The sequence below is a fragment of the Amborella trichopoda genome, chromosome 6, assembly GCF_054954075.1.
Source record: "Amborella trichopoda isolate Santa Cruz 75 chromosome 6, AtrichopodaSantaCruz75HAP2 v2.0, whole genome shotgun sequence".
Classification (NCBI taxonomy): Eukaryota; Viridiplantae; Streptophyta; class Magnoliopsida; order Amborellales; family Amborellaceae; genus Amborella; species Amborella trichopoda.
Window position 1 is genome coordinate 46,924,772 of NC_142341.1, and position 16,078 is coordinate 46,940,849.

Genomic DNA, 16,078 nt, shown 5'->3' on the forward strand with positions numbered 1-16,078 from the left:
TTATCATTCAGTTATTAGATGAACAACGTGCGAGATGAGAGATATGAACCATCCATTCCTCAGATTTGCCGCCATGATCAAAAGAAAAGGAACGGGTCTGAACCTTATCATTCAATTCCTAAACCAAAATCTTATGATTCAGTTACTAGACCTTTATCCCATAGATATGGACTTTCTAATCAATTTAAGCCCAACTTAACTTTTCCTTGCAACTCCCCCCCAAAAAAAAAACATCTTTCTTAGCAAATACCCCCAATACAAAAAGTTCATTTTTTGACAAAAATACCCTTCCTTTACATAATAAATCATTTTCGCTGAAGAGGGCGGTCCGGGGTTTGAAGAGGCGGTCCGGCGATTATTTTGTTGGCATGGGCGCTCCGGCGTTTCATTGTGGCGATCCGAGGATTATGCTATTGAAGAAATGGGCAGTCCGACATTTTTAAAAAGCGGTCCGGCATTTTGAAGGGCAGTCTGGTGTTTTTTAAAGTGGCGGTACAACATTTTGAAGGGGCAGTCTGGTGTTTTAAAGTGGTGGTCCGACGTTTTGAAATGAGCAATTCAGCGTTGTAAAAGTACGGTCGGCATTTCCTTTTATTGGAATCTTAAATTGATTTGTTATGTATGAATGAAGGGTATTTTTGTTAAAAAAAAATGAACTTTTTGTATGGGGTATTTGCTAGGAAATATGGTTTATAGGGGGAAGTTGCTAGGAAAAGTTAGGTGCGTAAATTGATTAGAAAGTCCATTTTGGGGAGTTTTATGCAATTTTTCCTCTCCTTAAATATGAGATACATCAATAAATTTATATTTTTTTAATCAATTAAATATTTCAAAATATATTTTTGATTTCAAATAACTAACTCTCATATCTTAACAGATATCTTCAAATTTAAAATTAAAATGGAATGTGATCTCATTGGGGTGGTACGTAACCCTTCTTGCCTCTCAAAAAGTGGCATGGAGGCTTTATTCCACAAAAAAATGGATTTTTGTTAAAAGTGAAAAGTGACTCCCTTATAACCCCTCATTAAAAGTGGCTTGTAGCTCTATAAAAATAAGAAGCTTCCACAAAGTGGGGCCAAATCCCCATGGCCTCTTTAAAAGTGGCGTGCCACAAAGGAGTGGGCTCCCATGAAAAATCGAATTGGTCTAATGGCCCCCTATGAGCCCATATAATTGTATAAATTTCGAAAAAGACAATTTTATTTTTTGCTAATTTATTTTAAATAAATATATTTACAAACAATAAAAATAAAATAAATTATTTAAAATCTTAAAATAATTATTATAAAATTAATCAATATTTAAACAAATAAATTTGATGGGAATATGATCCTTAAAGTCAAATTAATAATTCCTAGAAGCACTCCATTTTCAACAGTGGACCACGATCTACACTAGGATTCTCAAATTGACCCAACAGTTCCCATGACCCACAGTCCACTACCCGTTAAACCATGATGCAATTATGACTCTATGATGCATAAAGATAATCTCTCGCATATATACACACGATTATTATCTCAGTACGGCAATCTATATATATGTGATGATACCACGATGATGTTTTAGTCCTATCTCTATAGATACACAAGGTTCAAACAATATTTCAGCTTTCATCCGGACATATTCCGACATCATCAAAGGCTAACACATTAAACCCTCATCGATTTTATCATTATAGTAAAATAACTTGGGTTTTACGGTTTGGCTAGCCTAAGTTCACCACGCTCCACTTAGTTTATATTTAATTATATATAATGCTGATACTTCGTAAGTCATGCAAAGGCATATTAACGGGCAGGGCAGGGCAGGGCGGGGCTGGGCTGGGCTGGGCTGGGCTGGGCTGTGCCGGGTGGCAGGAGTTGCGAGTAGCGAGCCGCCAGTCGAGGAGGGCTTCGCCGATGTACTTTTCAAACTAAGGCCGTTTGTTGAGCTTTTACTCTCTCTAAACTTCTCCAATCCTGAACTCAGAAACTGATCAAGTGAGCAGAGAGCGCCATGCAATGCTTTCCTTTCTCTCTCTAAGACGCTGGGGTTTCTGCAAGTTAGCCACTTTCTCTCTCCTATTCTCTACTTCATTGTCTCTATATTCCCTCCCGAAATCCTCTTCTAAGGCCACACAACCCATTGACGTTTTCTCTCTACTCAAAAGATGCTCAAATTTCAATCATGTCTCCCAAATACACGCCCTCTTTCTCACTCTAGGACTCTCCAGAGACCCATTTCGCATAGGCGAGATCCTCGGTTTCTATGTGAATTTTGGTCCCTGTCATTTGAACCAGGCTAGACTGTTTTTCGACCAAGTCGAGAACAAGAGCACATTTCTTTGGAATTCCATGATCAATTCATATTCCAATGGTCCTTCACCTGTAGAAGCTCTCTCTCTCTACATTCAAATGCTCAGAGAAGGTGCAAAAGCCAACAAATTCACGTTTCCTTCTCTTTTAAAAGCCTGCAATCTTCGCTCGTCTGCCCTAGAAGGCAAACAGATTCATTGTCAAGTTTTGAAGCTAGAGAGAGAAATGGATGGGTTCATTCAAAGTACTCTTATTGATATGTATGCCAATTCTGGGTGCTTCGATTATGCAGCTCAAGTTTTTGAAGAAATTTCTCAATTGAATGTGGTCTGTTGTACTGCCATGATTAATGGGTACATTCGATTTGGAAGCTTAGACAAAGCGGGCCAACTGTTCAATGAAATGGCGGAGAGAGATGTGATTTCTTGGAGTGCCATGATTTCTGGTTATGTTCAGATGGGTAGATATAAAGAAGCTTTCTCTCTCTTTCATGAAATGCAGCTCGAAAACATCAAACCCAACCAGGCAATACTTTTAGCCTTGCTTTCGATGTCGTCTTCTTTGCGTTCTCTCCGTCTAGGCCAGTGGGTCCATGCTTACATGATAAAATCCAGGGTTTCATGGAATGTGGGGCTCTCTACTTCAGGGGTTGACATGTACTCCAAATGTGGTGCATTGGAAATGGCTCTGAAATTGTTTAGAAAGATCCCCAGAAAAGATGTGGGGTCATGGAATGCCATGATCTCAGGCTTGGCCATGCATGGCCATGGCCAAGAAGCCATTGAACTCTTTCATGAGATGCAAGTTGCAGGTTTCAGACCAAATGATATCACTTTCATTAACATTTTGAATGCTTGTAGCCATTCAGGACTGGTAGATATGGGTCAATGCTTATTCGAAAGCATGATTCATAACCATGGGATCGATCCTAAAGTTCAACATTATGGGTGCTTAGTTGATCTTTATGGGCGAGCAGGCCTTCTTAGTGAAGCAGAAAGGGTTGTGAAGTTGATACCTATGAAACCTGATGCTATGGCATTAGGATCTTTGATTAATGCTTGTAGAATTCATGGAAACTTGGAGCTTGGAGAGAGAATTGGAAGGCTTTTGATTCAAGATTCACCTAGTACTGATGGTTATTATGTGATTCTTGCAAATTTGTATGCTTCATTTGAGAGGTGGGATAAAGTTGTGGAGATCAGAGATTTGATGGGGTCCCGAGGTAGTGAGAGGAATCCAGGATATAGTTTAATCGAAGTGAATGGCGAGGCACGCCAGATCACTGTTTGTGATGAAAGAGAAAGCTGCATGATCCCCAATTGAATGATGTCTGCGCGATGTTAGTAAGAGAAAATGATGTTGTTTTGAGCTGCTAGGAATGGAAGAGCATACGAGACCAGCTCAAGCACAGTCTGATTTACCATGGAAAAGTTTTTGGAGTGTCGACTCTTGCGTCTATCCTGATTTTTAAGGGTTTACGACCTCAAGTACATTCACAGCGACCACTGGGATCCATGAATTTGGAGCTGCAGATACGATGATCTTCGAAGATCTGAAATGAACGGTCCTCAAAAAAGTACAAAACATATCATTTTTAATGTTCAATTTTTTTTCTTTTTTTGTATGTCAGTTTGTGGTATAAATAATAGACCAGTAAAACTATGGATCCAATATCCATCTCCTAGATGAACTCTCAATTGTTCAGTTGTAGATTCATGTGAGTTATAAAAGCAAGAAACCCTATTATTTGTACAGCAGTTATATTAACAAAAAAAAAAAAATACTCTGCCAAAGACAATCTGGATATTTTCATGTTTTGCTTCCTTATATAAACTTGGGTTGTATCAATTATATCTAATACCACTACCATTCTATACTCTCCACTCTCTCCATGATTTACACTCGCATAATTCTTTCTTTCTTTCACCCAATCTATACCTCCCATTATCTCCCCACATTTGAACGTACCTACGCATTTTCTCTCTCTAAAAGCCATACTTTGGATTGAAAATCGAAAATTGAAAATTGCAAACTGAGAAGCCAATCGAATGCTAAGACTATCAAGCCATGCGTCCATTAAAACCTCTCTGAGTTTCATACTTCTGACAACAGAACCACCACAATTTCTTCCTTCTTTCACTACCCAAGCGACCCATGACGCTTTAATTCCAGACCCAATCTCTAGACACCCGCTTCTCTTTCTACTAGAATCCTGCAAAACATTCAATAGCCTTCTTCGACTCCAAGCGCAAATAATCACAGCTGGACTCTCAAACCATCATTTTTTCTCGGCAAAAATCATATCATTCTGTGCTCTGTCTCCGAAAGGCTGCTTAGACCATGCAAAGCTGGTTCTCAAACACACTGATAATCCTACCACTTTCATGTATAACACCATCATAAGAGCTTGCTCAAACACCAATTCACCTGAGTTAGGCCTGGCTTTTTACTCTGAATTACTTGAAAAATGCTTAGATGCTGACAATTACACATACCCATTTGTTATTAAGTCTTCTGGTCTTGTTGGGTCAGTCTCCGATGGCCTTAAGCTCCATGGCATCGTGGTCAAAGCTGGTTTTGTCGCCAACACTTACATACATTGCTCTCTTATCAACATGTATGTGAATTTTGGGTTCATGGAAAATGCAAGCTTGGTTTTTGAAGACAATCTATCGAGGGATGTTGTTACATGGACCTCTCTGTTGAGTGGGTTTGTAAAATGTGGTGATTTAGAGGCTGCTATTGAAGTATTTGAACAGATGCCTGAGAGAAACTTGGTTTCTTGGAATGCAATGATCGATGGCTTTGTGCAATTTGGCCGATTCAGCGAAGCCCTTGGCCTCTTGAGAGAGATGCAAGCCTCAGGCTTAAGGCCTGATCAAGTGGCCCTAACTAGCGCATTGTCAGCCTGTGCTCACCTGGGTGCCTTGGACTTAGGCAAATGGGTCCATGTTTACCTGGAAAAAAGATTTATCAGATGGAGTATTGCTTTGTGGACTTCATTAGTGAGCATGTATGCTAGGAGTGGGTGGATAGAGAGCTCTCTTAGAGTTTTCCATGAGATGCCTGGGAGAGATTTACTGGCTTGGAATGCCATGATTGGTGGCCTCGCAATACATGGCCTTGGCCATCAAGCATTGGCCCTGTTTGCGCAAATGCTAAGCTCTGGCATAGCACCGGATGATGTGACTTTTATTGCAGCGCTAAGTGCCTGTGCTCATTCAGGGTTGATTGAACAAGGCCTTGCACTTTATGAAAAGATGAGAATTGTGTATGGATTAGAGCCTAGGCTTGAGCATTTTGGTTGCATGGTTGACCTTCTTTGTAGGGCAGGGCTCTTGAGAGAGGCCATGGACTTCATAGGAAGTATGCCTCTGAGGCCTGATGCCATTATTTGGAGATCTTTGCTTAGTGGTAGCAATGCTTGTTTAGATGTTAAGTTGGGGGAGTCAATTATGAAATGCCTTTTGGAGACGGAGACTAATGATTATGGGGATTATGTTTCGATGTCGAATATATATGCGACTTTTGGCATGTGGGGGGACTCGGCAAAGCTTAGGGGTGCAGTGGAAGGCTTGACTACGGCTAGGAAGTTGGCTGGGTGTAGCGTAATCGAGGTGAATGGGGAGGTGCACGAGTTTCTCATCGGTGACCGATCACACCTACAAAAAAATGAGATTTACTCTATGGTGGATGTGCTAACTAGGCAGTTGAAATCTGAGGAGCACTAGTGCTGGGACAAGATTGGCCTGCCTTTATCTTCTTTTTGCCCCAAGCTAAGTGTTATGGGGGTTTACTTCTTGCCTCTCACCAGCCTTGGTTGATTTGAGGCCAACCAGATGGTATTGCTAATTAGCATTTCCAGTTTCTTTTTTTTGGGTGAGGCAATGGGTAGAGGGCCCTACTCTTGGTAGGAATTGAGCCTAGAACGTAACATTGCAAATCGTCAAGGGCTAACCAATTGAGCCAGGGTTAGCATTTCTAGTTATTTACTGCCAAAGCATGATTGAGCCACAGTGGCCTTATCAGATTGCTATTTTAGGCGCTGTTTGGAAGGCCAAACAAATCTATTAGAGGGTTGGAGTTATTTATCAATGAAAAAAAAAACATTTTTTTTTATTTTGCACGATATGCTTTTTGGCAGCTTTTACAAGTCAAGTTTCAGCATTGATTCGTTCCCAAATGAGTGGACAAAACAACCCAATTTACTAAATTTGCTCAGCCAAATGAGGACTTAGTTTTCTAGATTCAAGTGCTTTAGGTTATAGTAACCTATGTGGTCTAATTGTATTCCCTTTTTAATTTCCTCTTTATTCTTTCAACACATATCTATCCTTTAATTATGGCTTAATAATATAGCATGGATAATAGTAACTTGTTTGTTAAAATATCTAGGCGCTCACGTAATCGGGAAATACTAATCTCAACTTGAAGAACATCTAGGTGCATATATAATTGGGAAATAATAGTTTCAACTTAAAAAAGTAAATAGCCTCAAGGCATCGGTGATTAAAGTAGCAGGTGCTATAACATGAAATCTTGAGTTCAATTCTTAATTCGAAGGAGCTTTCAAGCAGTATTTTGGTCGTTTTTCTCTCGATTATGTTGGTCGTGGTTCCAAATATTCCTTCTCTTAAGGGATGCTTCGGATTGCATAGAAAATCGCCTTTATCACCCGAGTCAAAGTTTTAATAAAAAGAAACTCTTAACCTCCTCAATAAGGCTCACAACACAAAAAGAAACATAAAACCTCCAAAATTGGAATCACAACACAAAAAGAAACATAAAACCTCCAAAATTGGAATCACAACACAAAAAGAAACATAAAACCTCCAAAATTGGAATCACAACGCAAAAAGAAACATAAAACCTGCAAATATGAGATGCCACACTCCCTTAAATAGCCATCTCTTAAGGTTAAAAGTCAGGAAACCTCTCCTAAACTTTTGAAATGGCTTCCAATTTGTATCTTATGGCCATTTGGCCCCACCAGTGAGAAAGCCGGGGGGGGGGGGGCGGAGATTGGGAACCATACTTTTTCAAATAAATAGAAAGGAAGAGAAATATTTTATATGAACAAATGGATAAAGGGTCCAACTATAAGTAAGCAATTATATTTCTTTGATTATGCTTTAAGCATAATATGCATTGGAATGAGTGGATTGAACAACCCACAATGTAAGCATGGAGTGAAAATTAAATCCCAAATTTAAAGGAAAAAGTTTATATAAGGTATCAAAGCACACTTGCCAAAAAAGGTTGTTGAGACACTAGAAAACACTATAATTGATCATCTTGAGCTCAAGATATGTAGATATGGAAAAAAAAATATTTCAGAAAATAAAAATAGTATATTTTGTAAGGCATTATTTAAACCGTACATTTTCAAAATTTTCAAGTGTTTATAGATCTACTTGATCTACATCTTTTAGGAATGTTAAATCTCATAATTAAGAGAAAATTTCATGCCACCATAGGACTTTCCAACACTGGAACTGCATCTTTCTAAAACTGAATAAGGTAAAAGAGGCAATATGCTTTTCTTTCTTTTTCTTTTCAAAATTACAGTAGATTGGCATCCTGTGCTTTTAGGAAAGGAGAATCCTTGACCTGACAAAATAGATGGAAGAAATCTTGCCTCATTTTGTTATGTAAGTGTTGATAAGAGGCATGTTATATGCATCAAGCACCTATAGAGACACTTGGACATATGTTTTGTGAGCCATAGACTCAAGAAACAGAGGCTTGAACGCATTGGTGTTCGGTTTTTACAAACTACAAACACATATCATGAAGACTTTGGTTGTGGGTCTCTTTGTGCTTCTAACAATCGTTGCCATGTCTTCCATGGTGACTTGTGCCACCCCTCGTCTGCCTATCTCTGTTGATCCCCTTCGTTTCCGAGGTTGATACTTTCGGTCTCTCTCCCTCTCTGTTGTTTTTAAATATTGTTTCTAATTGTGGCTCAAGCTCTAGTTTTTTCGGAACTACCAGCATAAATTTATTATAGACATGATGGAGGCTCTCTTTTTCTCTCTCTTTTCTTCTTTTCTCTGTATTGTTTCTGATTGTGTCTGAAGCTCTAGTTTTCTAGGAACTACCAGCCGAAATTTGGTGCTCCAAATTTATAGATCTAGGTAGATATAAATTTAAGATAAATTTATGAAATTAACCGCTAGAGATAAGCAATTTAATGCTTTACCAATATATTTTGATTTAATTTTAAAACACTAATTAAGAAAAACAAATAAACAAAGCATGAAATAGTTAGTTTGTTATGAGTATTTCGATAAATTTCCCTAGATTAAAATGATTTGCAATGTTGTTTCGATATCTGAACCCTTAAAAGCAAGGGGCGGATGCAAAAGAAGCCCACTCACAAACAACAATGATTTTCCTTTTGCACTTTTGTTAAAGGGTGTGGTTTGTATAAGGGCAACGGCATAAATAAACAAATTAAGGCGCACCTTTAAATAGTTTTAAAATATATTGTTTAACTATTAGAAATCTTTATGGTGGCCAAAAATTTTATTTTCATCTGTAATTATAAAAATGAAAGATGCAAAAATAATATAGATTGAATAAATCTATGAACACTTGAAAATCTTGAAAACTGATAGTTTAAAGTAAAGAAAAGTATACAATTTGATATAAGGTGGGCACAATTAATCTTGACCATTAGATGTGAAATTGGGTGGCTACATTTATTGCATTGACTATGATTAAAGTTCAAAAGAAATTTTGTCGTACTTTGTGACACATCCAAGCCATCAAATTTCACATCGGATGGTTATAAATAATTGTGACCTCTCTGTAGCAAAAGTAAAGGACCCTTTAAGTAATATATTACAAGATGTATTGTTTCTAAGACTTGAAATCTATTTTTTCTCATATCCATACATCTTGAGATTGAGATGATTGAATTGATGGCTTGTTAGTGTCGAAACAATTCCTTCTAGTGAATTTTTTAGATGCGCCCTAACTTGATTGTTTAGGGCCTCACCCTTATATAAACTTTTCCCTTTGTTAAAATGCTTAAACATCTCTATGTGTCTTTTTCTTATCCTTATTTATTTATTTTTCCCCCTTTTTGCAGAGTGCCACAGCTCCTGCATGAAATGCTGCAAATGTTCATTACTTGGAGGTAGCATCAAATGTTTGCATTGTTGCGAGGCCTAACATTGATATCTTAACCTTAATTCACAAATAAACTCTTTCTCATTCTTAGAATGTGTTTTTCTCCATTTCAACATTATAATTTTCTCTTTTTTTTTGAGAATAAAATTTTCGTGCGTTCTTTTTAATGGAGAAAGAAGTAGAATAATCTCCTTATCTTCCAATAATGGTTTTCGATGATGCATTGTGCCTCTATACTTTACGAAGCATGGCCTCTATATTTTCTTCTTTCGTGAATGTTTACATGTGACTTTTTATTAACCTCGGGCGAATCGTTCACCCATAGATTGTGTTGGATCATTGGATCAGCAATCCATATTAGGGCCTAGATCTGTTTAAATTAGTGATCCAAAAAATATTAAAAATAAATAAAATAAAATTAAGGTTATCTTGTTGCGGGTTGTTTTATGTTTGGGATTTCTATCATATGTTAAGCAGTAAGGAGAGGATTTTGATTACATGTTCTGTATTTATCATCTTTGAACTTTGATCTTCTATATCATAGCGTTGAGGCTCTTCTATTTTATTCAGTTTTTGGATGAGCACCATCATATCTGTATTCAAAAAAATATTAGGTGAGAATGAAATCCTAGATCTCAATTGGGGCTTATATATAGCTACCACCTCGTAAAGTGATGTTCATTAGCAAGATTCAAACCCTGACCATGCTAAGGCTATCAGTAGAGCCCTTGAAACATATATTCCCTTCTATTTTATAGATATGAGCCCTTATGCTCAAGGATGTTTCTATGATCCTTCTAAAATGGAGGAAATTTTGCAAAAAAGGTGTTGTTTGTATAAACAATCAAAGTAAGGTGCACTTCCAAATTTTATCGTAAGATGCAATTTTGCTATCAAATTTTTTGGGATGGTATGAGAATCTATTTTCACCTCTAGTTATAAAATTTTAAACTCCAAAAATGGTTTAAATCAAGTGGATCTATCAATATATGAAAATCTTGAAAATGGACTATCCAGATAATGTATTGTAAAATGAACTATTTTTTAGGACATGAAATCTTTTTCTTTTCCATATCTATACATCTCAATATCGAGATAAGCAATTAAAGTTTTTCCCAACATCAAAGCAGCCTTTTTTTTTTTGTTTATGGATTTATGAAGTGCACCTTAATTCTACAATTTAAAGCTGCAAACTTGTATAAACTATGTCCTTGTGATAATGTTTGCCAACTGGAAGGCCTCATCAAATTTCATAATGTTTTATAAATCTCGTTAGTGATAAAGAATTTTCATGTGCTTGGGCAATAACTATATGTAATCTTAAAGTTGAGGTGGTGCTTTACCAAGAACATGTCTCTACCAGTAAGTGCGCTCTCTCTGAAGCCTAACGCTAACTCTCCATGGCTAATGTATATGGAAAAGTTTATATAATGTTGTAACCTTAAAATATAGAGCTATGGATGTACCTCAAAAATCCATTGGAAAAGATTGTTTTAATGTTGAAAAGCTCTCTAATTGAGCACCTCAATATCGAGATGTATGATTATGAAAGAAAAAAGGATTTTGATTCCTAAAAGTAGTGCATCTTACAACACATTATCTAGATCGTCTATTTTCAGAGTTTTCATATATTTATAGACGTACTTGATTTTAACTATTTTTGGAGTTTTAAAATTTTATAATTAGATATGAAAATAGATTTTGAGATAATCTTAATAATATTTTACATCAAAATTATATGTTATGATCAAATTTTAAGGTGCGCCTTAATTGGATTGTTTAAAGTTGGAACCTTTTGGATACTATACACTTATATATATATATATATATATATATATATATATATATATATATAGTAATGATCCTATGAGACCCTCTCACACCCATGTGTATAAGACTCCAAAGGATCACTATTAAATTTGGCACAGATCTCTAAAAAAATTATCACATGGGTGTGGGACTTGAGTTTTCTAGAGATCCAAATTTAATGGTGATCCTTTGAAGTCCTATACACATGGGTGTGGGAGGGTCTCACAAGGTCATTTCCCATATATATATATATATATATATATATATATATACACTGTAAAAAGAAAAAAAAATTCTTTTATTTTCGGACATGAACCTGACCTGACCGAGGTATTGATCCATATTAGACCTAGTTGGGTCATGGTCGATGTGGACCCGACCTGACCCTTTGCCACCCCTAAGCAAATGCTTTTAACTTGGCATTTCATTAACTTATTATAAGATCATTACATGAAATCACCCGATCATCAACTTTACGCACCAACCAAACACGCATAATTGTACGTTTCATATGAAACCTATTTCGTGATGCAAGTTTTCATACGAAACAAACGAGCCCTTAGTATGTCTATTTAGTATTATATTAGCGCATACATAATGTATAGGGTGCGGTTTTTATAAGGTTGCAGTCTTAAAAAATCCAATTAAGGCGCACCTCCAAATTTTACCATAATATGTAATTTTGGTGTAATTTTTTTTTAGGATTATTTAAAAATCTATTTTTATATCTAATTATTAAATTTTAAACTATAAAAATGGTTAAAATCAAGTAGATCTAAAAATATATGAAAATCTTGAAAATGGACAGTCTAGATAATGTGTTGCAAGATACACTATTTTGAAGACTCAAATTTTATTTTTACTTTTTTTTCATATTCATACATCTCGATGTCGAGATGATCAATTAGAGAGTTTTTTTAACATTAAAACAACATTTTCCAATGGATTTTTGAGGTGCATCTTTATTTCTACATTTTAAGGTTGCAACCTTATATAAACTTTTTACGGCCGTTGACACAGGCTCAGCCATGCCTGGGCATAGGGCCTAGGTTTATGGCCATGGCTTGGTCCGTGGGCCAAAACCAGGCACCTAAGTCTAAGTTATATAGGGACTTGGACGACCCACCTATTGCCATTTCTAGCTATCGATTTGCATTCCAGTCTTTTTTCTTTTTTTTTTTTGGCTTTTTTGGTAATTCTGTCTTCCATTCCATGTATATCTTTAAATGATCACTTCTTTCATTTTCTTTCAGGGAAAGGTTTTTATACTTCCTCTACAACATAAAAGATATATACTTCCCTCCTCATTCAGCCGTCTAATTTTGATCTAGATATGACACCTCAGAATATTTTATTTTTAGTTTTTTTATACAATTATGAATATAAAATTTGGTATGTGCCGTCTTCTCAATGGGATGCACCTAAAAACAATATTAAAAAGAATTTTTTGATAAAATATAATGATCAAAATACCCCATGAATCTTTCAGGGGTATTTTGACTATTTTATTTTATTGGGATATTTTTTTTTTTTACAAGAACGATTTTAAGAGAGGAATGGAATCCCAAATTTTGGTGTTAAATTATTTTGTAGAAAAAATAAAAAATAAAATAGTGTACACACATGACATTGTGATTTGGGTCATCTCAGCTATCCATTTAGAATTGACGGTTGGATAGGGGGAAGTATATAAGTTTGGGCAATGATTTCATGCAACAGTTGCATAATAATATAATACAACAATCTTCAAAAACTATGTTAGGGTCATTTGTTTGATCCAAAATTTGAAATATACATTTTTCATTCTAATAAACGATCACAAAGAATAAAAATTTAAAAATGGAACCTATAAAGTATTTTTTTGGCTCATTTAACATAGGCCGTCCATGTTGATAAGATGGTTAGATCTAAGCCCTAGAAGTATTTTTTCTTTTTCAATTTTTTTAGATGGCTTTATTATCATTAGATGAACAATGTTAAAAAAAGAAAAAGTAATTTTGAGTTCGTAAATGCTAAGATCTTGAAATTCACCAAATGAATGGTCTAGATTCGTTGTTGGAGGGGACTCATTTTGACCATATCTAGAGTTTGAATTCAACTTTTTGTTTTTTTTAGGGATTCAATATTGAGATGAAGAGAGTGACTGTGTAAAATTTTGGATCATATAAATACTATAAACATGAGTTTCTATAAGTGTGGTTGTATTATACTATGACACAACCGTTGCATGACATCACTACCTTATAAGTTTTATGCAAGAGTGGAAGCATATAAAGCGTGCCTTTTCTTTTATGGGAAAGGGATATTTATGTAAAGAATGAATCTTAATCAAAGATGCACTTTCCCACTTACACCACCTCTAAACACTTTTAAAAAACTAACCCATAAAATTATTTGATAAAATGGGGTACATGTTTGTATTCCCCTCTAAATTATCCAAGAAAAAAAGAAGTAGCGCGCACTTTTAAATTCTTCTGGAAGATATAAATTTAGTGCAGGAAACTTTACAATGACTAAAAATCTAATTCAACATCTAATTATAAAATTTAAAGTTTAAAAATGATGAAAATCAAACTGTTCTATAAACACTTAAAAAATTACAAATGGACGGTTTACGTAATGTATTTCAAGTTTTACTTTTTTTAAGACTTGAAGTCTGCTTTCTTTTTTCTTTTTTCTTTTTTCTTTTTTCCTATACATATCTATGCATATCGTGGCCGAGATGACTGATTGGGGGTTTTCAAATGCCAAAATTATTATTTTTTGGTGGACTTATGAGTTGCAAGTTACTTTTGTACGGCAGTTTGACACCTTACAAAAAACAACAGACGTATTTTTGAGGTGCAACTTACTTGTATGGTTAAGTTTGACACCGTATGTAAATATTTTTCTTCTTTTATTCCTTTTGTACTGGTGCTGCTTGAACATGCTATGTTATTCATTTACCACATATATCGTCCTGGTAGCATATATTTTATATATGTTTAGGTACACGAAATTTTGTTTTTGTGTAAATAGGAAAAATATAGAATGAGACTATTTATTTTTAATACATAGTGGTCAGTATTAATCTTGACCATTGAATGTGAAATTGGGTGGTTGTATTTATTCCATTGACCAAATTCAAACTTCAAAAGAAATTTTTTCGAATTGTGTGATGTACCAAAATTATCAAATTAATTGTAACCGCCTTGTAAAGCAAATGATCTCATTATATACAATCCCTTATAAATATATGGAACTTTGCTACCAGTTGACTTAACTATTCATTTGCAACTCGCTACATAGAGCACCATTCTTCGATTATTCGTCTTTTAAGTTAACTTCCAATGAACATGGTATGATCTTCATTTATCAGCAATAGTGTTTTAAAGCTCGGTGATCCGGATCGAAAATTGCCAATCAATCTAGACTACCAAAGGCCATGACCAAGTCGGTTCTAGTAAGATGTGATCTTGGCCTAATTCTCCCCCCTAAAGCCCCTCCCCTCTTCCATATTTTTTATTATTCTAATCTAATATTTTTATAGATCTTCTTAATTGAGCACTTATACTATGCTCCCTAGCTTCTATTCCCTCGATCAAATGACCTACTTGGGAGGTTTTTTTCAACTAAAATTTTGGCAACCACTTGAGAATCACTAGTTGATTATTCTAAAAAAAATAAATAGAAAGTGAGTTTCAAACACTAAGATGTCAACTTATTTAAGAGATAGTAGATTTAGGTGGGCTGTCATACATAGCACAAACCCAGTACAACACTTGTTCGGAGTTGCAAGTTAATTCAAGTAGAAAGTTCGAAAAGAGCAAGAGATAGGCCCAAAATGACATGATCGAAAAAAGTGAAAAACAAAATAATAGAATTATGGCCTCACTGAGAGTATGACCCTTAATAGAGCAAAATGACGAACCATAATTTGTGCAATCGATCCCAATTAGTTGAAAAAATGTTTTGATGATGATGAAATGCCACCGTATTGAGGTCAATCTATGAGTTAAAATATTATATCCCTAAAGGTCCAAAAACCAATCTTAGGTGGGGTTTTACTTGATGGAGTAATGAACAGAATACTTCGACGGAGTAGAATATCTTTTACCATTTTAATTTTTTGGAAAAAGTTTATATAGAGCTGAGGCTCTAAACAATCAAATTAGAGCCTATCTCAAAAATTTCACTAGAAGATGTTGTTTTGATGCTAAATTATCCTCAAATTGCTCATCTCGACATCAAGATGCATGGACATGAGAAAAAAATGGATTTCACATTTTGAAAATAGTGTATTTTGTAACGAATTTTTGAACCGTCAAGTTTCAAGATTTTCAAGTTTTCATTGATTTGTCGATTTACACTATTTTTTAAGCTTTAAACTTTATAAATAAAGCTGAAAATATATTTTAAGGCTTTCACAAAGATTTTCAATATTGAAACCGCATTTCTCGACACCATTTGAAGGTAGGCTCTAATTTGAACCGCACCCTAATATTTTTTGAGCAAGCTTTCTATGCTTCTCCTACAACATAAACTTGTACACTTCTCCTTATCCAACTGTCTATTATGAAGAGCGGGCTAAGATTGCCCAATCACAATGTCACGTTTGTACATTATTTTATTTTTAAATTTTTTCTATAAATGATTTTGACACCAAATTTTAGATGTCCAATCCTCTATTAAACTCACACTAGTAAAAAAAATATAAAAACAATATTTTTAATAAAATAAAAAAACCAAAATACCATTAAAAGTTTCAAGGGGGTCTTTTGATCATTATATTTTATTAAAAAATTATTTTTTATATTTTTTTATAGGTGCGCCTATGTGCTACGTACCAATTT

General features: G+C 35.1%; 1 protein-coding gene across 1 annotated transcript; it reads left to right on the forward strand.

Moving 5' to 3' along the window:
* Positions 1–1,828: 1,828 nt before the first annotated feature.
* On the forward strand, positions 1,829–6,418 carry LOC105421256 (pentatricopeptide repeat-containing protein At4g13650-like). Its single transcript, XM_011627938.2, has 3 exons — positions 1,829–3,621; positions 3,931–3,936; positions 4,338–6,418. The coding sequence occupies exons 1-3, from the start codon at positions 2,007–2,009 to the stop codon at positions 6,029–6,031; spliced, it is 3,315 nt and encodes a 1,104-aa protein (XP_011626240.2). The 5' UTR covers positions 1,829–2,006; the 3' UTR covers positions 6,032–6,418.
* The last annotated feature ends 9,660 nt before the right edge of the window (positions 6,419–16,078 follow it).